This window comes from Pelophylax lessonae (genome assembly GCF_965119305.1).
Source record: "Pelophylax lessonae genome assembly, chromosome: 6".
In the NCBI taxonomy this organism is placed as follows: Eukaryota; Metazoa; Chordata; class Amphibia; order Anura; family Ranidae; genus Pelophylax; species Pelophylax lessonae.
Window position 1 is genome coordinate 194,404,879 of NC_138773.1, and position 26,838 is coordinate 194,431,716.

The following is a 26,838-nucleotide window of genomic DNA, read 5'->3' on the forward strand; positions in this document are numbered from 1 at the left end:
TCCTGCACACACTGCCCACCTTTAACGCTACACCCCTTCCCTGCAAACACTGCCCTCCTTTAACGTCACACCCCCTCCATGCACACACTGCCCACCTTTAATGCTACGCCCCCTCCCTGACCACACTGCCCTCCTTTAACGCTACACCCCCTCCCTGAACACACTGCCCTCCTTTAATGCTACACCCCTCCCTGCACACACTGCCCCCTTTTACAGCTACACCCCTTCCTGCACACACTGCCCTCCTTTAATGCTACACCCCTTCCTGCACAAACTGCCCCCCTTTAACCCTACACCCCCTTGCTGTACACAATGCCCCCCTCTCTAAAGGTGACAACTACCAGGGATGAGGAGGTGACAGGAGAGTAATGTGGCACTTGCCATGGCTGCGCCCTAGGTGGCAGTGCGCCCTAGGCGGCTGCCTAGTTCGCCTAGTGGTAGCACCGGCCCTGCATTTATGCTGATTGCTATGCGCTTTGGAAGCGCCACTATGTGAGTACTATTCCTTTTACTCAATAAAGTGGTTTACTGCAACCATACAGAGAGCACTAGATCTCTTCCTTTGTTCCCCCTTTATGTTTATCGGTGAGAATCCCTCTGGAGGTGATAGGCTATCCATAGCCTTTACTATCTGAAGGTCCCTGTGTATATACAACGCTGTGATTGACCCAGCAGTGGGTCTATAGTGGAGGTGAGAGACCAATTCACCTGGTGGTGGGATTGCACTAATCAGGAAAGCACTAATTAAGTTTTGCACAAGATTCTTTTGGACACGTGGATTCACTGTTTATTTAATTGATTGTATGGACATTGGAACATGTATGGACACTGATTTTGAGTTTTATTACACTATGTGTGCACATGACTGGCGCATCACTACTTTTTGGTTAATTTAGTGTGACAAGGAGTACCTAGCGACTGTGAGTAACCTTAGCGACTGGGAGGAAACTTAGCGACTGGGTGTAACCTTAGCGACTGGGTGTAACCTCAGTGACTGGGTGTAACCTTAGTGACTGGGTGTAACCTTAGCGACTGGGAGCAGCGTTAGCGTCTGGGACCAACCTCAGTGACTGGGAGCTACTGTAGTGACTTGGACCGAGAATACCTTGTGACTGGGAGTACATTAACGACTGGTGGATAACCTAGCGACCAGGAGGACCCAGCGACTGGGAATACCTTGTGACATTGTGACTGGTGAGTACCTTAGCGACTGGTGAGTACCTTAGTGACTGGTGAGTACCGTAGATGACTGGTAAGTACATTAGGGACTGGTGAGTACCTTAGCGACTTGTGAGTACCTTAGCGACCGGTGAGTACCCTAGGGTTAGTACCAGGGGAGATAGAGGTAGTGTAGGTAACGAATAGCAGGTCGTTATACTAATTATCCCCATAGAGTAGAGGGTAATAATGTCCGACAGGATTGGGGATGTCACTCAGTGCACTTCTTGCTGCATGTATGCGTTCCTTGGTGAACCAATCGAGGGTGAATACTGCTGTGCAAGATGTGAGCGACTTGTTTCCCTGTAAGCTCAGATCCTGGATCTAGAAAACAAGGTGGCAATGATGCATAGCATCAACAACCTGGAAAGGAGCTTGGACATTACCCAGCAGGTGCTGGCAGGGGCCAGCATAGAGGAGGGAGGAGAAGAGGAGACGCATGTTCCAGAGGTAGGCAGTTGGGTGACATTTAGAAGGAGGGGAAGAGGGTAGAGCACTAGGGAGGCCAGTCCTGAGTTGGTACTCCCCAACAAATATGCCAAGTTGCATGATTATGGGAATATCAGCTCAGGGGTGGCAGTGCTGGAGCAGGCGTCCTCCCCCAGCTACTAGGGGAGTGACAGCTCCAGGAAGGAGGGTGGCCGAGACTCAGGAAAGGCTAGACAGGTTGTGGTAGTGGGGGACTCAATTATCAAGAGGACAGAGAGGGCAATCTGTCAAAACGATCGTGGTAGCCGAACAGTATGTTGTTTACCGGGCGCTGGAGTTCGGCACATCACGGATCGTGTGGACAGATTATTGGGCAGGTCTGGGGAGGACCCAGCGGTCATGGTGCATGTAGGCACCAATGACCAAGTAGGAGGAAGGTGGAGGATCCTAAAGAATGATTTCAGGGACTTAGGGAATAGATTGAGGAATAGGACCTCCAAGGTGGTTTTCTCTGAAATACTGCCTGTAGCCACACCAAAGAGGCAGAAGGAGATTAGGGAACTGAACAACTGGTGTAGGAAGTAGGAGTTCGGGTTCCTGGAGAACTAAGCTCACTTCTCAGTTGGCTACCGACTCTTTAGTATGGACAGGCTGCACCTTAATGGGGACAGTACAGCTCTATTGGGGAGAAAGATGGCCACAAAGTTGGAGGGGCTTTTAAACTAGGAGTTGGGGGGGGGTCCAGAGGTAGAGTCAGTTAGGAGGGAGCAAAGGACAGTAGATATTATTGGGTTCAGCAGCGACAGTAGGTCCGTAACGTCTACAATTGAGGGGTCTGTGCGGACAAACCTCAGACCAAACAGGAATAAAATTAAACATTATTCCCTATCAACTTCCACAAAACTAAGAGGGGTATATGCAAATGCCAGGAGCCTAGCTAATAAAATGGATGAGTTGGAACTGTTAGTACACGAGGAGGACATAGACCTTGTGGGAATAGCAGAAACTTGGTTCGACCCCTCACACGACTGGCTGGCCAATATCCAAGGGTATTCTGTGTATCGGAAGGACAGGGAAGGAAAAAGAGGGGGAGGGGTATGTCTCTATGTCAAGAATAATGTAAGGGTGGAAGAGAGTAGTGATATTATGGAAGGGATAAGTATGGAGTTAGAATCCGTGTGGGTAGAACTCCATAGGGAAGAAGTGAAGGGGAAAAAAATGGTGGGGGTTTGTTATAGGCCACCCAACCAAAGGGAGGAGGTAGAGCTGGAATTTATATCACTGTTGGGTATCACAGTAAAGCTCTGATCAGTCATCATATTAGGGGACTTTTTTTATCCCGATATCGACTGGGAAGATGGGACTGCACACTGCCATGAAGGCCCGTCTCTTCATGGAAACCTTACAGGACAACTACATGTCTCAGTTGGTGGATTCTCCTAATAGAAAGAATGCAGTGCTGGATCTATTAATTACTAATGGCGCAGACCTAATCTCAGATGTAGGAGTCCGGAACAACTTGGGTTCTAGCGATCACAGGATGATCACATTTAGCGTAAATCACAATATAGCCAGGGAACATAAGAACCCTAAACTTCAGAAGGGCAAACTTTCCCAAACTGTGCTCAATGATAGAGGAAATAAAAAGTTAATTCCTATGGGAAATAAATTTAGAAGAGCCAAAGCCGAAACCTGGCTGGCTAAACCGTAATGTAACAAAACTTATTAGAGAAAAAAATAGCCAAGAAATATAAATCAGAGGACACATTATCAGCTTTCTATCAGTACAAGGAATCAAATAAGAAATGTTAATACGAAATCAAAATTGCTAAAATAAACTTTGAGAGACAAATAGCAGAGTATAGTAATAAGAACCCTAAGAAATTCTTTAAATATATCAACAGCAAGAAAACCAGGTCAGAGCATGTTGCACATATAATTAACAATGATGGGAGGATGGTTACAGAGGACACTGAGAAGGCAACCGTGCTTAATGCTTTCTTCTCCTCAGTCTTTACACAAGAAAAGGAGGGGTACACTGACCATGACTGTATGGTTAGCAGTACTTCACTGGACTTGCCGATATTGCTAACAGAGGGTGAAATCAGGTAAAGACTGGATAAAATTAACACAAGTAAATCACCAGGCCTGGATGGCGTACATCCGAGAGTACTCAAAGAATTCAGTAAAGTTATATCTAGAAAACTGTTCCTGATCTTTGCTAATAGTATTTTGACAGGAACTGTACCAGGTGACTGGAGGAAAGCTAACGTGATACCAATATTCAAAAAAGGGCAGAGGCATATCCTGGGAAATTATAGGCCAGTCAGCCTGACGTCAATAGCATGTAAACTTCTGGAAGGGATGATAAGGGACTATATCCAAGAGTTTGCTAAAGATAACAACATCATCAGCAGTAATCAGCACGGGTTTACAAAAGGGCGTTCTTGTCAAACCAATCTGTAAATATTCTACGAGGAAGTGAGCTGTGAGCTAGATAGGGGGAGACCAGTTAACGTGGTGTACTGGGATTTTGCTAAGGCGTTTGATACAGTTCCCCACAAACGCTTAATTTATAAAATCAGGTCTGCAGGCATCAACCACAAGGTTTGCTCTTGGATACGGAACTGGTTAAAGGGGTGTGTCCAAAGGGTGGTAATAAATAATGCATACTCAGACTGGTCTGGGGTGGTAAGTGGGGTCCCCCAAAGGCTCAGTCCTGGGACCAATTTTGTTCAATTTATTCATAAATAGCATTGAGAACGGGATCATTAGCTCAATCTCAGTTTTTGCAGATGACACAAAGTTAAGCAGGGCAATAACTTCACATCGTGTGGCAGAAATCTTACAAAATTACCTGAACAAAATAACAGAGTGGGCAACTACATGGCAAATGAGGTTTCATTTGAATAAAGATCTGGGAGTCTTAGTAGAAGATAGACTTAGCAATAGCATGCAATGTCAAGCTGCAGCTGCCAAAGCCGGCAGAATATTAGCATGCATAATGAAGGGGATGTATTCCAGAGATAAAACTATAATCCTACCACTTTATAAAACAATGGTCTGACCGCATCTGGAGTATTCTGTCCAGTTCTGGTCACCAGTCCTCAGAAGGGATGTGTCGGAGCTGGAGAGAGTTCAGAGAAGGGCAACTAAACTAATTAGGGGATTGGAGGACCTTAATTATGAAGAGTGCTTACAAGCGCTTAAATTTATTCTCCCTGGAGAGGAGACACCCAAGAGGGGACATGATAGTGATTTACAAATACCTCAACGGTGATCTCAACATAGAAAAAAAAATATTCATTTGCAAGGAATGCATTAAGGACACAAGGCCATACAATGCGATTAAAAGGAGAAGTGTTTTAAACACAGGCTACACAGGCTACGCTATACAGTAAGGGCTACAAGACTGTGTAATTCTCTACCACAAATGGTAGTAACTGCGGGGAGTATGGCTACTTTTAAAAGACTCTTGGATGTACATCTCAAGGATCAAAACAATCAGGGGTATGTGAAATGATTACGGCCACACACACCTACACAGGTTGAACTGGATGGACTATTGTCTTTATTCAACCTCAACTACTATGTAACTATGAAAAATACCAGCTTACATACCCTAAATATGAGAATGGTAACCGGGGTCTTCCCTGGTAAAGTACCTTGTCTGCATGTTAATAAAAACAAGGACCTCTTCCTCAAAATCCCTAGCCAGTGGACGTGGGGGTATGCAGACGTTGGGCTTATTGGAATCTGAAAACTCCTTTAACCAGTTCCCATCTGGCCTATTGTACAATGTCTGACGGGTGGGACCGCTCTTGTTCTGGGAGGACATTATATGACATCCTCCTATTCTTGCCATGCATGTGATCGGTAGTGCTACAGCCATCAGTGGTGAGCTGTGTCCCTTGGACACAGCACATCACCGATCAGATTAAAGAGCAAATGATGAAGAAATCATAACCAGCTTTCCTGTGACAGAGACATTTACACTGATAATCAGGGCATTGATCATCAGTGCCATGATTATCAGTGCAGCCCCATCAGTGCCAATCAGTGTCCATCATTGCAGTATATTAGTGCCCACCAGTGCAGCATATCAGTGCCCAACAGTGCAGCATATTAGTGCCCAACAGTGCTGCATATCAGTGCCCATCAGTGCAGCATATCATTGACCATCAGTGTCGCCTATCAGTGCCACCCTATCAGTGCATCCTCATCAGTGCCACTTTATCAGTGCCTGTCAGTGCACATCAGTGCAGCCTCATTATCACACATCAGTGAAGAGGAACAATTATGGTACTTATATGCAAAATTTTATAACAGAACCCAAGAAAAAGCTTTTTGATTTTTTTTTACAAATTTTTTTTTTGTTTGTTTAGCAAAAAAATAAAAAAACAGGGGTGATAAAATACCACCAAAAGAAAGCTCCCTCTGTCTCAAAAAAATGATAACAATTTAATTCGGGTACAGTGTTTCATGGCTGCGCAATTGTTATTCAAAGTCCAACAGCACTAAAAGCTGAAAATTGGCCTGAGCATGAAGGGGGTGAAAGTGCCAGTATTGAAGTTGCTAATATAAGTGGACCACCAAATATCACCTCTCCCTATGTGAATGAATACGGAGTACAAAATACCCTTGGTTATTCATTAAAAAAAAAAAAAATATTGCCATATTGCAGCATCAATAAATACACATCTTTGACTAAGCTCTTAAAAAATAAAACAAAAAAAAAAGCATCCAACAATGTAAAGCCACCATCAATCTTGTCATCCAATGATGCAGATCCTCATAATTTAAAAGAAATAGTGATTCTGATGGGACAATAAAAGGAAGATCAGCTAATGTGCATAACCATCTGATACTGATAAACTCCACATCACATATGACATTTACTGCCCCCCACCCCAAAGCAACTTGTCCCCATGTTGATGATGACAACAGCCTATTTCCCACAACCCTGGGCAGTGGTTGCGGGTTCTGTGGGCCCCAGATCTCGCCCTCCTATGTGAATGAGTATGGGGTACTACTCATTCACCAAAAAAGTGTCAAAAAGAAATAAAAACACACGCAGTTTTTGACAATTCCTTTATAAAAAACAATGTCCCCTGATATAGATCCATCATCAATCATGATGACCGCTGCACCGCTGGACCCGAAAAAAGAAAAAAAAAAAGCTCTGCCCACGACGAAAGATAGCCCCCAACTGCCTGCTTTGCTGTGTGAGAGTTCTTAAATGTTTAAGGGACGGGGCTACCTGGGGACGTCACCTGGTGGCAAAGCCCCCTTGTGACATCCCACCAATCGCCCCAAAAATGTGGGTATTTGCCAAACAGGCAGAGAACTGCTCGTTCAACACCAGCTGGGAGCAGCTGCTGCAGAAAGAGAAGATATAAAACAGTATTGCCTTAAAGTAGCTCTAAGCTTAGAAGATTTTTTATCTTAATGTACTTTATATATGTATTTATCTTAATAAATAAATAAAAAAACCTTCTGTGGGCAGCAGCCCCCCTCAGCCCCCTAATACTTACCTGAGCCCATTTCGATCCAGCAATGTTGCATAAGAGGCTTTGCTGTTGAGCGCTCCCCCTCCTCTTTGGCCGAGACAGCAGCGGGTGCAATTGGCTCCCTCTGCTGTCAATTAAATTCAGTAAGCTAATGAGGAGAGAGAGGGGGCAGGGCCGAGCAGCGGCTCCGTGTCTGATAGTGTTGCCAACCCCCCCAAAGCCAGTTTTTTACTGGCAAAAATCATGAAATTTACTGACAAAGCCACATTTTTTACTGACACTGCAAAAAAGTACCCAAAATGGCCATTTTCAGTGCTAAATGGAAAATATCAATATTTAAACTATCAACATGTAGTTAGTGCTATTAGCAATGTGCTTAAGTTAAACTAAAAACCAAAACACATATTTCTCCATATACATGAAGGTCAGGTTAATATAACCCAGCTAGCACAGAGTTCCCCCATGCATCAGATACTGCAGGATTATCCCTTACAGTGCAAGGTAACTCTGACGTAAAGGGGAATGCTGCAGATCATGATCTAATGGGGAACTCTGATGTAAGGAGGGTGACCAGAGACCACCTTATATTGAAGTCCACTGCGTTCCCCTTTACATCAGAGTTCCTATTTACATCAGCGTCTGCAGCATTTACCTTTACATCAGAGTTCCCCTTTACATCAGGATCTACAGAGTTCCCTCTTGCACTGTAAGGGGGAATCCTGCAGTCTCTGATATAAAGGGGAACACCGGGAACTCTGATGTGGGGGTGACCAGAGACCACCTTCTGCAGAGTGAATGCACTAAGGTAAGGATGTTACTGATATAAAGGGAAATCTTTAAATCAGTGCCCCCTTACATTATTGTATTAACTCCCTTCTTGCATCAGTGACCCTCCCTTAGATTGGTAAGAGAACTAGAATAAGGTGTGGGGACAGAATACAGTCATCATAAAGTGGTGATCGAAAGTTTGGGCACCCCAGGTAAAAATTTGTATTAATGTGCATAAAGAAGCCAAGGAAAGATGGAAAAATCTCCAAAAGGCATCAAATTACAGATTAGACATTCTTATAATATGTCAACAAAAGTTAGATTTTATTTCCATCATTGACACTTTCAAAATTACAGAAAACAAAAAAAATGGCGTCTGCAAAAGTTTGGGCACCCTACAGATTTTAAAGCATGCACTGCCCCCTTTGCAAGGCTGAGACCTGCCAGTGTCATGGATTGTTCTCAATCATCGTCTGGGAAAACCAGGTGATGTCAATCTCAAAGTTTTTAAATGTCCAGACTCATCTGACCTTGCCCCAACAATCAGCACCATGGGATCTTCTAAGCAGTTGTCTAGAAACCTGAAGTCATCAGGAACAGTGGAAGTTAAAGCAAGATCTGGAAGACCAAGAAACAAATCAGACAGAACAGCTCGCAGGATTGTGAGAAAAACAATTCAAAACCCATGTTTGACTGCATGATCCCTCCAGAAAGATCTGGCAGACACTGGAGTTGTGGTACACTATTCCACTATAAAGAGATACTTATACAAATATGGTCTTCATGGAAGAGTCATCAGAAGAAAACCTCTTCTACGTCCTCACCACAAAAATCAGCATTTGAACTTTGCAAATGAACATATAGACAAGCCTGATGCATTTTGGAAACAAGTTCTGTGGACCGATGAGGTTAAAATTGAACTTTTTGGCCGGAATGAGCAAAGGTACGTTTGGAAAAGAAGGGGCACCTCTGTCCAACTGTTAAGCATGAGGGTGGATCAATCATGCTTTGGGGTTGTATTGCAGCCAGTGGCACAGTGAACATCTCACCAGTAGAAGGAAAAATGGATTCAATAAAATTCAGCAAATTTTGGATGGTAACTTGATGCCATCTGTGAAAAAAGCTGAAGTTAAAGAGAGGATGGCTTCTACAAATGGATAATGATCCTAAACACACCTCGAATTACATCAAGAGGCGTAAACTGAAGGTTTTAACCATGGTCTTCACAATCTCCTGACCTCAACATAATTGAAAATCTATGGATAGACCTTAAAAGAGCAGTGCGTGACAGACAGCCCAGAAATCTCAAAGAACTGGAAGACTTTTGTAAGGAAGAATGGGCAAAGATTCCCTTTAAACAAGAATTGAAAGACTCTTGGCTGGCTACAAAAAGTGTTTACAAGCTGTGATACTTGCCAAAGGGGCCAGTACAAGATATTAACTCTGCAGGGTGCCCAAACTTTTGCAGACGCCATTTTTTTGTTTTCTGTCATTTTGAAAGTGTAAATGATGGAAATAAAATCTAAACATTTTTACCTGGGGTGCCTAAACTTTCGATCACCACTGTATGTATACCATATCGCCAGTAAGGTTCTGGCCAAATAACCAATTGCATACAGAAAAAACCCAAAGAATATACCTTTGGGGGTAAAGCGCCCCAGTGATATAAGAAAGTGGTTAATGACTGGCACAAATGTCACTCACGTGTCATGGACTGTGTCAGCGGAAGCCCAAGCTGATCCACGGATTGGTGAGAAGGGCTGTGTACCAGACTCCCATACTGGGACTGAGAGGAGTAGCCAAACAGACTGTAGGAGGGCTGTGGACTCTACAAGGGGTTGAACTTTCATCCTCACAGACCCCCCACAAGGTGTTTGAGGCTCGGTCTATATCAAGGTGACTTTACCTCAGCGAGGATTCAATTGAGCTGAAGCCTATAATTCGTGAGTAACCTCACCTGTGGTCTTTCAGAACCATCCTGGTCTGAGCAAAGGTGCAGTAAGACTTCCTTGCTCATCTTTTAAATGTAACTCCATCATTATACATGCTGGTTTGGCCCACCACACCCTGTGGCTACTCCCTTGATGACTGTAACTCCAGCTTTATCACAACCCTTATGTCGCCTTTCACATGCGTAATGCAATATATAAGCTTGTTGTGACCCTAAGCACAGTATATACACAGTATGTGTATATACTGTGGTCCCTATCAAGCTATTATTGTCATTGTACATACGTGTGTACTTTAAACATCATTACCTGTCGAACTTGCCAGTCATTAACCGCTTTCTTATACCACTGGGGAGCTTTACCCCCAGAGGTATATTCTTTGGGTTTTTTTCCTCTCTCAGATTTTCCTGGCAGCACTGTTACTGACCTCCTCCCAAGTGCACCATGCAGGGTTCAGTCAAACGGCTCCTTCTTGGTGGCTATGGTTTTATCCTATAGTCTCCTCTCCACAGTCCACACACGTCTGACTCCTCCTGTGACTACCATCCCCACGGTGCTTCCACTCTTGACTCCTCTCCAGGCTCCCCTTCAGAGACTGCAGACGTGATACATGACAAGAGATTGCAGATATGATGCAAGAGATGGTTAGATGCTGCAGACATGATACAAGGAGATAGTCAGAGATTGCGGACATGATACAGGAGGTGGTTAGAGGCTGGGGACATAATACAGGAGGTGGTGAGAGGCTGGGGACATGTGGTACAAGATGTAATAAGAGGCTGCAGACATGATACAGGAGGTAGTTAGAGGATGCAGACATGGTACAGTAGGCGGTTAGAGGATGCGGACAGGATACAGAAGGTGGTTAGAGGATGCAGTTATGGACAGGAGGTGGTTAGAGGATGCGGAAAGTATACAGGAGGTGGTAAGAGTCTGCAGACATGGTACAGGAGGTGGTTAGAGGCTGCAGACATGATACAGAAAATGGTTAGAGGTTGCAGACATGGTACGGGAGATAGCAAGCGATTGTGAACATCATTTTGTAAAATCCCACCACTGCCATTCTTGTCTGGTAACGGCTGTGCCTCCTCAGACCTCAAGTGTGGACATCGCATAGATACCTGCCAAGCCATGGATAGATGGATGGATGGATGAATGTTGCAAGGGTCCAGTGATGGGAGTTCCCAGCAGTTATGGACTGTGCAGGGGTACAGTGCTGTGGTGGTGGTGGTGGGAGTCCCCACAGGCTCCTTCAGCCATGGCGGTCCAGCGGGGTCTAGTCTCGTGACTGCTGATGTGCTACTGAGGCACTGAGACTGAGTGCCGACTGCCATCCATTCAAAAATAGCACCAGGTGGCACCATTACGTCACTGACTCAATGCGCATGCGCCCACCAAGCTGAAAGTGGCTGGGCATGTACGGACTTTCCCAAGCCCAGTAGGCTTTGGAATGGCGCATGCGCATTTTCACTGACAGCCGGCAGCCATATTTTTTACAAGTGCCGCTGTCCGTAAAAGACATTTACAAGCAGACCGAAAATAGGTTGAAATTTATGGGCTGCCATAAATTTACAGGCAGTTGGCATCACTTGTGTCTTAATGGACATACAGAGCAGAGGCTCGGCTTGAGTGCCCCCATAGCAAGCTGCTTGCTTTGGGGACACTCAGCAGGAGGGAGGGACCAGAAGTTCCGGCAGGGGGACCCGAGAAGAGGAGGACCTGGGCTGCTCTGTGCAAAATTGCTACACAGAGCAGATAAGTATAACATGTTTGTTATTTTTAAACAAATAAAAAATTAGAATTTAGTATCACTTCAATAAAGGCCTGAGGTTAAAACTCCTATTTGTCCCCATAACGCAACCTCATATCCGTAGTCCACTCCTTACTCTTTGAGAAACACTCCCGGAATACAAGCAAAGCCTGTACTTCCTGGGAAAGGGAGCTTGCTCTATCCCTCTCACAGGAAGACTGGGAACAGATACAGTATACACAAATATCCATAAAGGCTCAATTAATGTATCCACTAAGGAAAACGGTTACAAAATCCAAACGCGCTGGTATCGCACTCCAGACCTACTACACAAATTCAACTCCAAAATCCCAGAGACATGCTGGAGATGCCACTCAGAATGAGGGTCGCTATTACACATCTGGTGGTCATGTCCACAGATCCGACCCATCTGGCAGGAAGTTAGACGTATCATATCACGGATAACCACCTTTGAACTAAAGCTTTCCCCCCTCTCAATTTCTCTTACACCATTCACCTCTCCCACACAAAACCTATCACAAGTCATTAGCCATGCATATGGTCAATTCAGCAAAACAATGCCTACCGATGCATTGGAACTCCCCTCACCCCCATCAATCAAAAAATGGCTCCACCGCATTAAATAAGATCACAGAAATGGAAGAATGAATCCATAGTTCTCGAGATACACCATCAAAATTCAGTAAAAAATGGGCTTGCTGGACACACTTTAAGACAACTGATGAATTTTCTCATTTAAATAGCTTTCCTAGAGAAACTTAAGACAGACACAAATCAACAGATTTCTATCTCACTGATTAACCAAAACCAAATCCAACCACATTAGGTCTGATACGCTTTCCCCCAGCTCCATAATAACTAGGCCCTCCTTAAATAAGAAACTATAATAACGGGTAGAGTTGAGCGGACACCTGGATGTCCGTGTTCGGCGGGTTCGGCCGAACTTGAAAAAAAAGTCCGGATCCGTGTCCCGGACTTTTTCCGAACTTTGCCCAGACACCGAACCCCATTGAAGTCAATAGGGACCCGAACTTTCAGGCACTAAAATGGCTCTAAAACACCAATGGAAAGGGCTAGAGTGCTGCAAATGGCAGCAAAACGTAGTTAAGAGCATGGCAAGTGCTCTACAAACAAATGTGGATAGGGAAATAACTTAAAACAACAAAAAAAACCCAGAAAAATAAAACAATTTTCTTCATCTGTGAAGGACCAGGCCCATATGGAGTAGGAGGGAGGTTGAGGTGGCGGTGGATGTGGCGGTGTAGGTGGAAGCGGCAGTGGAGGAGGACGAGGTAGCCAACGCTGCTTTTTTTCAGTCATTTTAAATGAGGGTACACCCCAAAAGAGTGAGAAAGATCAAAAATATAACAATGGCTGGGTAAGGTCGGTATCCATCTCTATTCTGCACAAGGTATGGAAAAGTCTTGTGGGATCCATGCCTGGTTCATTTTAATTGAACATAAGCTTGTCCACATTGTCTCTGGACAGGCGGCTGCGCTTGTCTGTGATAACGCCCCCAGCCGTGCTAAATACACGTTCAGCACCTCCAAGGCGTAAAGGGCAAGCTCAGGCCATGTGCCCAATTTGGAGACCCAGAAGTTGAAGGGGGCAGACCCGTAATTCACTACATGTAGGCGTGTGCACACATACTGCTCCACCATGTTGGTGAAATACTGCCTCCTGCTAAGACGTTCCATATGAGCTGCTGGTGCTGCTGTTTGTTGTGGCGTGCTGACAAAGCTTTTCCACATTTCGGCCATGCTAACCCTGCCTTCTGAGGTGCTGGCGGTGCCCTGGTTGCGTTGGCGACCTCTTCCTCCTCCTCCTCTGCCTTGGCCTTGTGCTTCCACTGTGGCCCCGCTGTCAGGTGGGAATGCCAGCAGCATCGCGTCTACCAGCGTGCGCTTGTACTCGTGCATCTTGCGATCGCGCTCCAGTGAGTGAATTAAGGACGGTACGTTGTCCTTGTAACGGGGATCCAGCAGCGTGGCCACCCAGTAATCAGCACAAGTTATAATGTGGGCAACTCGGCGGTCGTTGTGGAGACACTGCAGCATGTATTCGCTCATGTGTGCCAGGCTGCCCAGAGGCAACAAAAGGCTGTCCTCTGTGGGAGGTGCAACAAAAGGCTGTGCTCTGTATCCCCCCAGCCACGCACCAGTGATGACCATGAGCTGGCCTGGGTGCCACCCTGCTGTGAACATGGTTCAATCTCCTCCTTCATCTCCTCCTCCTCATCCTCCTCATCCTCCAGAACTGTGCCCCTGCTGGACAATTGTGTCCCTGGCGTTTGTGGGTGCAGGAACCCACCCTCGGGGCCACTTGCGAATGACTGCCCTGAAAGCCTTGGAAATGTTACTTCTTCATCCTCCTCCTCCTCATCCTGTGCCACATCCTCTTCCATCATCGCCCGAATCGTTTTTTGAAGGAGGCATAGAAGTGGGATAGTTAAGCTGACAACGGCGTCATCGGCACTGGCCATGTTGGTGGAGTACTCAAAACAGCGCAACAAGGCACACAGGTCTCGCATGGAGGCCCAGTTATTGGTGGTGAAGTGGTGCTGTTCCGCAGAGCGACTCACGCGTGCGTGCTGCAGCTGAAACTCCACTATGGCCTGCTACTGCTCGCACAGTCTTTCCAGCATGTGCAAGGTGGAGTTCCACCTTGTGGGCACGTCACATATGAGGCGGTGAGTGGGAAGGCCGAAGTTACGCTGCAGCGCTGACAGGCAAGCAGCAGCAGGGTGAGAACTCCGAAAGTGTGCACAGACGGCCCGCACTTTCTGCAGCAGCTCTGACATATCGGGGTAATTTTTAAGGAACCTCTGCACCACCAAATTCAGCACATGCGCCAGGCAAGGGATGTGCGTCAAACCGGCTAGGCCCAGAGCTGCTATGAGATTTCGCCCGTTATCGCACACCACCAGGCCGGGCTTGAGGCTCGCTGGCAGCAGCCACTCATTTGTCTGCTGTTCCATGCTCCTCCACAACTCCTGCGCGGTGTGTGGTTTTTCCCCCAAACAGGCAAGTTTTAAAACTGCCTGCTGTCGTTTACCCCTGGCTGTGCTGAAGTTGGTGGTGAAGGTGTTACGCTGACCGGATGAGGAGGCGGTAGAGGATGAGGAAGCGGAGTAGGAGGAGTTAGGAACAGGAGGCAAACTGAAGCGCCCTGCAATCCTCGGTGGTGGAAGGACATGCGCCAAATTGCTATCCGCCTCTGGCCCATCCGCCACTGCATTTACCCAGTGTGCCGTTAGGGAGATATAACGCCCCTGACCATGCTTACTGGTCCACGTATCGGTAGTTAGGTGGACCTTGGCACAGATGGCGTTGCGCAGTGCACACCTGATTTTTCCCCCACTTGGTTGTGCAGGGAAGGGATGGCTTGCCTGGAAAAGTAGTGGCGGCTGGGCACAACGTACTGTGGGACAGCCACCGACATAAGGCTTTTAAAACTGTGCGTCTCCACCAGACGGAATGACAGCATTTCAAAGACCAAGAATTTTGAAATGCTGGCATTCAGGGCCAGGGATCGCGGGTGGGTAGGGGGGTACTTCCTCTTCCTCTGAAGTGTTTGGGAGATGGAAAGCTGAACGCTTCCACGGGACATTGTGGAGATGGTTGGTGACCCAGGTGGTGGTGTTGCTGACAGATCCTCTGTTTGCGGGGTGGCAGGTGCCGGTATCACTACAGAGGTGGATGAAGAGACCGAGACTGCAGCAGAAGAGGAAGCAGGAGGAGCCAGAGACCTTTCTTGGTTTTGAAGGTGTCTACTCCACTGCTTTGCACTTAGATGCCTGATCATGCAGGTTGTGCTCAGGTTGAGAAGGTTTATGCCTCGCTTCAGGCTCTCATTGCACAGGGTGCAAACCACTCGTGTCCTGTCATCAGCACATTTTCTGAAGAACTTCCACACTAGAGAACTCCTTTGAGCTGGCTTTGGTGCGCTCGGTCCCTTGCTGCGTTGGGCAGTAGCAGGCGTAGTGTCTAGGGCACGGCCGCTCCGCTTCTGCACCCTGCTCCCTCTTCTGCTGTGCTGGTGGCTCTGTGCGACCACCGCCTCTTCCTCCAAACTACTCAGGTCACCTGCATGACCTTCATTCCATGTGGGGTCGAGGACCTCATCGTCCTCCACATCATCTTCCACCCAGTCTTCACCCCTGCCCTCCTTGTCGGTCTCCACAATTCTGAGTGCCGCAGCAGTTGGCACCTGCGTTTCGTCATCATCGGAGACGTGCTGCGATGGTCCTTCCATGTACTCATCTTGAGAAATAAGTGGTTGGGCATCGCTGCAATCAATCTCTTCCACTTCTGGGGCAGAGCTAGGTGGATGGCCCTGGGAAACCCTGCTGACAGAGTCATCAAAAAGAAGAAGAGACTGCTGCATGACTTGGGGCTCAGACTGCTTGCCTGATTTGCAAGGGAGTGAGGTGAAAGACGGTTGGACATCGGCTGCAGGTGCCAACTCTGACCTTTCTGCAGTAGACTTGGTGGGAGACAATGTGAAGGAACAGGAGGCACTGTCAGCAACCCAATCTACTATCGCCTGTACTTCTTCTGGCCTCATCACTTCTAGAGGCGCATGATGCCCTACCAAATACTGCTGCAGGTTCTGTCGCCTACTCACACTTGAGGAAGGTGTTTCACTTGTGCGTGTAGCTGGCACAGATCGACCACGTCCTCTCCTTGCAACAGGAGCTCTACCAGCAGCACCACGACCCAGGCCACGGCCCCTATTTGACGGTCTCCTCATATTTCTGTAATTTATGATCTTGCCCTAGAAAGGTGTTTATTGAATAGCGGAACAATACAACAACAGTATTGCATGGGTGTATCTCACAGTCAAATATGCAAACTATGCCGCAATTAAATTTTTTACACTCCAAAAGGGTGTATATTGAATAGCGGAATAGAAAAAAATTTACAAAACGGTGTATCTCACACGTACAAACACAGACTAGGCCCCGATTACAATTTTTTGTACCCTAAAGGGAGGATGAGGATGAGGAAGAGGAGTAGGAGGAGTTCGGAACAGGAGGCAAACTGAAGCACCCTGCAATCCTCGGCGGTGGAAGATGCGCCCCAAAAATTTGGAAGGTGTATCTCACACGTACCGATACAGACTATGCCGCAATTTAATTCTTTTTACCCTAAAGGGTGTAGATTGAATAGCAGAATAGAAATTTTTTTATAAAACGGTGTATCTATCTCACACGTACAGACCCAGACTAGGCCCCGATTACAATTTTTTGTACCCTAAAGGCAGGATGAGGAGTAGGAGGAGTTCGGAACAGGCAGGAGGCAAACTGAAGCACCCTGCAATCCTCGGCGGTGTAAGATGCGCCCCAAAAATTAGAAAGGTGTATCCCACACGTACCGAAACAGACTATGCCGCAATTTAATTCTTTTTACCCCAAAGGGTGTAGATTGAATAGCGGAATAGAAAATATGATATAAAAAGGTGTATCTATCTCACACGTACAGACCCAGACTAGGCCCCGATGACTATTTTTTGTACCCTAAAGGCAGGATGAGGAGTAGGAGGAGTTCGGAACAGGCAGGAGGCAAACTGAAGTACCCTGCAATCCTCGGCGGTGGAAGATGCGCCCCAAAAATTTGGAAGGTGTATCTCACACGTACCGAAACAGACTATGCCGCAATTTAATTCTTTTTACCCCAAAGGGTGTAGATTGAATAGCGAAATAGAAAATATGATATCAAAAGGTGTATCTATCTCACATGTACAGACCCAGACTAGGCCCCGATTACTATTTTTTGTACCCTAAAGGCAGGATGAGACGTAGGAGGAGTTCAGAACAGGCAGGAGGCAAACTAAAGCACCCTGCAATCCTCGGCAGTGGAAGATGCGCCCCAAAAATTTGGAAGGTGTATCTCACACGTACTGATAAAGACTTTGCCGCAATTTAATTATTTTTACCCCAAGGGTGTAGATTGAATAGCGGAATAGTAAATATGATATCAAAAGGTGTATCTATCTCACACGTACAGACCCAGACTAGGCCCCAATTACTATTTTTTGTACCCTAAAGGCAGGATGAGGAGTAGGAGGAGTTCGGAACAGGCAGGAGGCAAACTGAAACACCCTGCAATCCTCGGCGGTGTAAGATGCACCCAAAAAATTGGAAAGGTGTATCTCACACGTACCAATACAGACTATACCGCAATTTAATTCTTTTTACCCCAAGGGTGTAGATTGAATAGCGGAATAGAAAATATGATATCAAAAGGTGTATCTATCTCATACGTACAGACCCAGACTAGGCCCCAATTACTATTTTATGTACCCTAAAGGCAGGATGAGGAGTAGGAGGAGTTCGGAACAGGCAGGAGGCAAACTGAAGCACCCTGCAATCCTCGGCGGTGGAAGATGCGCCCCAAAAATTGGAAAGGTGTATCTCACACGTACCGATACAGACTATGCCGCAATTTAATTATTTTTACCCCAAGGGTGTAGATTGAATAGCGGAATAGAAAATATGATATCAAAAGGTGTATCTATCTCATACGTACAAACCCAGACTAGGCCCCGATTACTATTTTTTGTACCCTAAAGGCAGGATGAGGAGTAGGAGGAGTTCGGAACAGGCAGGAGGCAAACTGAAGCACCCTGCAATCCTCGGCGGTGGAAGATGCGCCCCAAAAATTGGAAAGGTGTATCTCACACGTACCGATATAGACTATGCCGCAATTTAATTCTTTTTACCCCAAGGGTGTAGATTGAATAGCGGAATAGAAAATATGATATAAAATTGGTGATTTTTCAATAGCACATGTGAACACAGCAGTGTCTTATGTCAGTCAGCTCTGCAGCAGGCTATGAAGGGAAAAAAAAAGAAAATTCCCCTTTAAGTTTGTAATTTTTAAATAGATTAGTACAGACTATGCCACAATTTATGTTTTTTTTAACCCAAAAGGGTGTATATTGAATAGTGGAATAGGAAAAAGTGTATAAAATTGAAAATCACTCAATAGCACATGTGAACACAGGAGTGTCTTATGTCACAGTCAGCACTGGAGCAAAAAGGCTATGAAGGGGTAAAAAAAAAAAACACACGGACACAATTTTTCACAGAATCACTGTCTGTCCCTAATCAGCAGCCAGCACGTATGATGTGTGCTCTGTCCCTAAACTACAGCAGAATGACGCGGCGCGCTGGGGCTCTCGAACTTATAAAGACATGGTCACATGCTTCAGATGGCCAATCACAGCTACTAATACATTAGTAGGCATGGCTGGGATGGCTTAAGGCACACCAGTTAAACGCTTGTTGAAAGCCCGCCATTAAAAGCGCGCCATTACATACAAAACAGGAAATAAAATGACCAAACACGGATTTTAAACCCGAACATACAGTAAAGTTTTCGGGTCCGTGTTCGGGTAACAAAAATCCAATTATTTGGTAGGAACACGAATAATACAGTCCGTGTTCGCTCAACACTAATACCGGGGTTATAATTTTATTTCTACCTCTATTATTATCTCTAATCCTATTTCCGCACAACGACTCCCCGAGGTAGCAGGAGCTGACAATCCCCACCTCCCTCCTTCCCTTTTTTTTCTTCCCCCCCCTCCCCTTTCCCCCCTTAACCTCTATTAAACCTATTTTCATCATATACTGAAACGGATTACTAAGCTCACAACAGAACTAATGCTGTCTGCATTTCACATCAACATTATTTCGTAGCCAACTAAAAGCTAAAGAACAGCCATTCCTTCCTACTCACTCTCTCTGAACCATGTCCCCCTTTGGAGACTCATATATTATCACACTGAGCTATGCTCCTGTCTAAGATCCTCTTTTAGGGGTCTAGGACCCATTGGCAGAAAGAACTATATTGTAATGACAGAGGGGGCAATAGCATACTCACTCAAATACACATCAGCATCCCTGACACGATGACCCCATCTTACTCCAACACATTACTGTATCCCATCTATGTTCTCACAGATCCAGTCCACATAATCTATGAGCTGGTATCACTTAACATTGTAACTATCAGTTCTGTATTTCGATTCTGTTAATTTGTTGTATTTCTAAAGACCTCAACATCAGTGTACTAGAAGACTGTTACTTTACGCTGTATATTTTATGTTGTACATTGTACCTTCCTTTTCTCAATAAAAATCTTTTGGAAAACAAAACAAAAAAAAAAAACCCCTATTCTTCATCAAACAGCTACCCTTTTAAAATTACCTTGTCATGCACTAAAAAAATCCAGCTGAAAGTTCACAACAATAGGTATTACACTTAGAATGGGTCCTCTAGTTTGTAAAAGTAAGACAACTATAAACTTTGACATACCCTCCAACTGTACTACTTACCCAGTGACTGTAAACAAGCCCATTGTTCAACAGGCATGTATAAGGCCAGTGGTTTCATACTACCTTCCCTGCACAGTCGTGGCTCCTGTCACCTGTAGCTATGCAGGGTGTCCTGCATACTGGCAAAGTGCCTTGTCAGACCTTAGATACGCAATGGCAGTAGATCAGACCAAAGGGAACCCCTATGCTCCAGCTTACCTCTGATGTCATGTGATGACATTTGTGCTGAGGGCATGTTTACAGCTGGGGGAATGTTGATGTTGGGGAAGGAAGGTTTATTGCTTAGGAGACATGTTTATTTCTGCGATGGAGGTGTGATTCAGAGGGAGGATGATTTTTGTTAGAGGAAGTTTGTGCCAGGGGAAAGTTTTGTGTCTTGGGTTTTTTTTTTTTCTTTTTATTGGGGTGAGTTGGGCCTTGGGGAGATTTTTTTGCTTCTGCTGGGCTTATACTCTTGGCAATCCATTGGCTGATTGCTTTCGGTATCCAGAAGACACCCTTCAGTGATGACTTCACTGTGAGGGAATCAGCCAGAGCAGGCATTTGCAGGCTTGGACCCTTGAACCTGGAATTGTTCCATTGAGGGACACAAACAGTAAACGGGGATATGTAGTATAGAGGAAATTCCGATTAAGATACCAACACTTTTCTACAATTTTCTTATTTTTTAATAAATATAATTATTTTTTAAATCAGTACCTAATTTAATTAACTGGTGTTTTTCACATGTGTCTAGGTGTCTAGAGTTCAGCTTTAATATTTTTTCTATATATTTCCAATGAACTTAAGAGGAAGTTATTTTTTCCATTAAGCAAATTTATAGTAAATGAACATAGGGAAATTTTGTGATCTCAGACGATGCCGTTACCACTTGTGCCTAATATTTCAGCAAACCACATCAAGGCATACACAGAGAGATGAAAATGCAAACTAAACTCTTCCGTTAAAAACATGGCCCACACAAAAAGAGCCACTTCCCTCATTAGTGTGTCAAAAACACTTGAGGAGCTTGCATCTGTTGGTAGCAATGTCACATCGGATAATCCTTAGCGTGAACATATTTCTAAAGAATCAATGTCTTCTTGCATTTATTCTTCAAGTTCTTGGTGAGTTTTCAGTTTATGTATTTTGTCATTTGTTATGAGTATTATGTGAATGGAGATACTATTAGGCGGTACATTAAAGCTACCATAGATATTTTTGATTTTTTTCTGCATTAAATCGTATGTATACAATTTACATTTTGCTTCAATATTGTTGTATTCTAAGTTTGATAACCACAAAATATGAAACAAATACACCTAATATATATATAACTCTGTCTGCTAAAATGTAGGTTTCCCTTTTTATTTATTTTATGCTTTTAAAACTTATTTTAGAAAATATAATACTATTGAATTGCTATTTTTTTTTTTTTTTTTTTAATTTCAGAATTTAGAATAGCTAAAATAAAAGGGAAATATTTTTATGTGATATTAGTTCTTTGATGTGGCTCTTCTTTTTTTTTTTTTTCATCATACACACCTGGAGGGGACATGGTGGCCAAGTAAAAATAATATATAAATAGACATCTGAAGACTGAATATGTACTAGAGTTCACAATAGCAATTTAAATTGACTGTATATAATTATATTTACTTTTATCACAACATTTTACAGCATAATTTGCGGTTGTGGTTCTCTGTGACAGTGTGGTTTAATTTTGAATGTGAAATTAAAGAGAAATTTCAGCCCTTATTTTTTGTGGCTCTGTCCCCACTCCGGTGCTGTCAATATGATACGTGCCTATACAGTATCTCACAAAAGTGAGTACACCCCTCATGTTTTTGTAAATATTTTATTATACCTTTTCGGCCCCGTTCACATAGGGGCGATCCGACTTCGGGTGGCGACCTCCGAGGTCGCGGTGCGAGCAGCGCGCCGCGACCTCGGAGCGGCCGCCACGGACTTCATAACATTGAAGTCTATGGCGGTCGCCTCCGGGTCGCCCCAAAGAAGCTCCGGACCCTATTTCTAAGTCGGAGCGACTTGTGTCGCTCCTATTAGAACGGGTCCGCAGCTTCCCTATGGAAGGCGACCTATGGCGACCTGTGAGGCGACCAGGTCGCCTCACAGGTCGCCTTAGTGTGAACGGGGGCTTAATGTGGCAACACTGAAGAAATGACACTTTGCTACAATGTAAAGTAGTGAGTGTACAGCTTGTATAAATGTATAAGTGTATAAGTGTAAATTTGCTGTCCCCTCAAAATAACTCAACACACAGCCATTAATGTCTAAACCACTGGCAACAAAAGTGAGTACACCCCTAAGTGGAAATATCCAAATTGTGTCCAAAGTGTCAATATTTTGTGTGGCCACCAGTATTTTTCAGCACTGCCTTAACTCTCTTGGGCATGGAGTTCACCAGAGCTTCACAGGTTGCCACTGGAGTCCTCTTCCTCTCCTCCATGACGACATCACGGATGTGTTGGATGTTAGAGATCTTGCACTCCTCCACCTTCCATTTGAGGATCCCCCACAGATGCTTAATAGGGTTTAGGTCTGGAGACATGCTTGGCTAATCCATCACCTTTACCCTCATCTTCTTTAGCAAGGTAATGGTCATCTTGGTGGTGTGTTTGGGGGTCGTTATCATGTTGGAATACTGCCCAGTGTCGATAATGAGGGGATCATGCTCTGCTTCAATATGTCACAGTACATGTTGGTATTCATGGTTCCCTCAATGAACTGTAGCTCCCCAGTGCCGGCAGCACACATGCAGCCCCAAACCATGACACTCCCACCACCATGCTTGACTGTAGGCAAGACAAACTTGTCTTTGTACTTCTCACGTGGCTGCCGCCACACACACTTGACACCATCTGAACCAAATAAGTTTATCTTGGTCTCATCAGACCACAGGACATTATTCTAGTAATCCAAGTCCTTAGTCTGCTTGTTTTCAGCAAACTGTTTGCGGGCTTTCTTGTGCATCATCTTTAGAAGAGGCTTCCTTCTGGTACAAAAGCCATGCAGAACAATTTGATGCAGAGTGCAGCGTATGATATGAGCACTGAGAGGCTGACCCCCCACTCTTTCAACCTCTTTAGCAATGCTGGAAGCACTTATACGTTTTTTTCCCAAAGACAACCTCTGGATATGACGCTGAGCACGTGCACTAAACTTCTTTGGTCGACCATAGTGAGGCCTGTTCTGAGTGGAACATGTCCTGTTAAAATGCTGTATGGTCTTGGCCACCATGCTGCAGCTCAGTTTCAGGATCTTGGCAATCTTCTTATAGCCTAGGCCATCTTTATGTAGAGCAACAATTCTTTATTGCAGATCCTCAGAGAGTTTTTTGCCATGAGGTGCCATGTTGAGCTTCCAGTGACCAGTATGAGAGAGTGAGAGCGATAACACCAAATTTAACACACCTTCTCCCCATTCACACCTGAGACCTTGTAACACTAACGAGTCACATGAAACCCGGGGTGGGAAGATTACTAGTTGGGCCCAATTTGGACATGTTCACTTAGGAATGTACTCACTTTTGTTGCCAGCGATTTAGACATGAAGGCTGTGTGTTGGGTTATTATGAGGGGACAGCAAATGTACACTGTTATACAAGTTGTACACTCACCACATTATAGCAAAGTGGCGTTTCAGTGTTGTCCCATGAAAAGATATAATCAAATATTTAGAAAAATGTGAGGGGTGTACTCACTTTTGTGAGATACTGTATGTCGAAAGGCTCTGCCCTACTGTCGGGTCCTGACAGAGCCCTTTGGTCCTTCGGTTTAGGCTTATGGTCTGCTTTAAGTTCTATTTAAATCCAAATCAACAGAAAACACATATTTTGATTTTAAATAAAGTGACTTGAGGTGAATGTAGCAGTATTAGTGTACTTGCGACAAAAAAAATTGAATATTAAATTATTAATATTAATTGCACTAATGTACAATTTTTCAGGACAAACTTTTTACACATTATCCAACAGTTTTACGATCCCCTCTGTCTTATCTTACTAACTATGCTAGTTTTATTACCATTGCCATGTACATTTGTTTGTGTGTGTTTGTTTTTCCTTTTTTTCCTTTCCATCAGAAATTATTTTTTTAACATTTTGCTAAAAGTTTTGTGAATTAGTAATTCTGGAACCTTAAAGAAGGGTGCTTGTTTGTTGAGTATTTAGAAAAAAATTATTATTTGAATTATTTTTATTTGAATTATTACTTTGAAAGCAAGATTGTTATTCTACAACTTCACAGAGGGAATTTCCCTTCATTTATCGTATATTTCACTGTGACGTATATAATGTGACAGTGTTAAATTGTAGATCTGTTAACTTGCTGCACATTTTCACTGGACAGTTTTACCCTTGCAACCTAGTTGACAATTTTCCAATTTGTAACAAATTTGTGTGGCGGGTCTCTAGCAAGAGCAAAGTTGCAGTGGGGAGTCTACAGCAAAAGCTCTGCAAGCCTACAGCATAACAATTCAGCCACAGTGACCCCTGTGGTGGGATAACTATTTAGCAACATAACTGGACCAGAACTTGTGGCAGACTTGCAGAATGTTTGCAAAGAAAGTTGATCTGGAGTCATGCAATGCAGACTTGCTGCAATTGTGCAAAAAACTTTTTGAAGCCTGGAGTGTGTAGTAATAGCTTAGCAAGTCATTTTCAAACCTGCAGCACAATTGCTTGCTATCTGGGAAGCAACAATAAAAAGCTCAGAAAATTTTCAACCCATCTTCATTCTACTAGTGTTTTTGTTGCTGTCCCCTTTCCATCACTTCTAGCCCCTCTGATCTCCTGTCACCAGGAAAAAAAATAGGGAAGTGAGGGGAAACAGACAACTATCAAAATATGGTAGATGTTCTATCCTTTTTCCATCATAAATAATAGAGAATATTGTGAGAAAGATTTGTAGCCTATCATTATTTACCTGATCATCATACTGATTTTATTAATTTAGTTTATGACCTAAAAACGTATGCAGCTAAAAAAGATACAGTGAAGTCAGAGATCCTTCTCAGCGTAATTGTTTTAGCTCAGTGACTCTAAATGTATTTAAATGAACGCATGGGCAGCTCCAGAGAATTTTTTTGTACTACTGGTGCTGGTACTAGGAGTATAAATGGGGGAGTTAAAGTAATTGTAAAGTCATGTTTTTTTTTTTTATAAACATGTTATACTTACCTCCTCTGCACAGTGGTTTTGCACAGGGCAGCCTGGATCCTCCTCTTCTCAGGTCCCTCTTCGCTGCTCCTCGCCCCTCCCTCCTGTCCAGTGCCCCCACAGCAAGCAGCTTGCTGTGGGGGCACTCGAGCCGAGCTGCAGCTCCTTGTGTCCATTCAGACATGGAGCTGCCCCTGGACCCTGCCCCCTCTCTCTCATGATTGACTAACTAACTTTGATTGACAGCAGTGGGAGCTAATGGCCGAGGGACTCATGGACATTGCTGCATAGTGAGGGGGCTCAGGTATTAGGGGGTGCTTGGGTGGCTGATACACAGAGAAGCCTTTTTATCTTAATGCATAGAATGCATTTGGTTAAAAAACTTCTGCCTTTACAACCGCTTTAACTCTCCAACCGTGAATCCCAATCACAGTGTAATAAGAACATGGACTTTAAGCACCATAAATCATACAGAGTGCAGCTGTCACAGGTATAAAAACTGCCACTTACATTGCTGGCCAGTAAGTGCAAAAATCAGTTCTATAACTGAGGTCAGTACATGTAAAAACCATTGTTGTCAACCTTTGAAAATAATTCCGACTGACACCTTGAAGAACTGAAAATAAAAATGCAATACCCTATGTGGGCCACTCTCTGCCTATATTGAAGACGCTGAACACGTGCAGGTGTGGTGAATACAGTGGTTGCCTCTAGCTGTACACTTAGGAGATTATATCACTTTGTTCCCAGTGCCTAACTGATATTGAATGTCTTCAAACATAAAAAGCAAACAGAAAATGCCCCAAAACACTAAAAAACAATGTTAACAACCAAAAAATATAAAAAAAGATCAACAAACTAACAACTGTATCCAAGATGCAAATAAAGAAACCAAAAGTCCATATATAAATCAAGTATTCACAATATAAGTGTTCAGATGCCTGTAGTATATTCTATTTGCTTTGTCCTCACTTATGCACCAAATATGCCGTGTGCCCTAAATCAAAAGTGGTTTATATCTTTAGACATTATGAGGCATTTGTTTTTATACATTCCACCTTAGTGCTACACATACTAAAATCCTTGTGGAAAACAAGCAGACAAAATATTGGTGCACTATAGGGATGCTGGTAAAAATAATTCCCAAATAGTAATGTGTGAAGAGATATAGGTGGCTACACTTGTTACACTTAGATGGTGCTGCTCCTCTCTTCATTTACAATCATTGTGGACACATTCTTCCACCAAACTAACCTCTTGCTAAGAAAGATGAAAAAACACTTGTGGTTAATTCTTCAATGTTTTCCCTGTGTTCCACATACACTTCACAGGGACAGTCTATTTGCCAGAACACAAAGGCACAGAGGAAGAGATTGCTGCACTAACAACTCTTAGTGTTAGTAAAACGATCTCTCTGTTTTTTAATTCTTAGGAAAAAAACAGTAAAAGTAAAAATAATCTTTAATAAATTATTAATAAATGAATTAATTAATTAATGTATGAATAAATTAAATTATTTAATAAATTATTAAATTATTATTAAAAATGATTAATAAAAATAAAAGGATTAAAAAAATAAAAGTGCAGGCAGGGCACTGGACAAAGCTGAGGTGAAATGGTTTGATACAGTAATGTCATCCTAACAGAGTACAATGTATCATGTCATGTTTTGTGTACTTTTTTTGAATTTCC

At 44.0% G+C, this 26,838-nt stretch overlaps 1 protein-coding gene across 1 annotated transcript in view; it reads left to right on the forward strand.

Moving 5' to 3' along the window:
- The first annotated feature begins 20,988 nt into the window (after positions 1 to 20,988).
- Positions 20,989 to 26,838, forward strand: part of LOC309557435 (uncharacterized protein) — a 36,738-nt gene continuing 30,888 nt past the window's right edge. Inside the window, exon 1 of the mRNA XM_082260153.1 lies at positions 20,989 to 21,094. Coding sequence (XP_082116279.1) covers positions 21,016 to 21,094 — 79 coding nt within the window. The 5' untranslated portion in view covers positions 20,989 to 21,015. The remainder of the gene's footprint in view (positions 21,095 to 26,838) is intronic.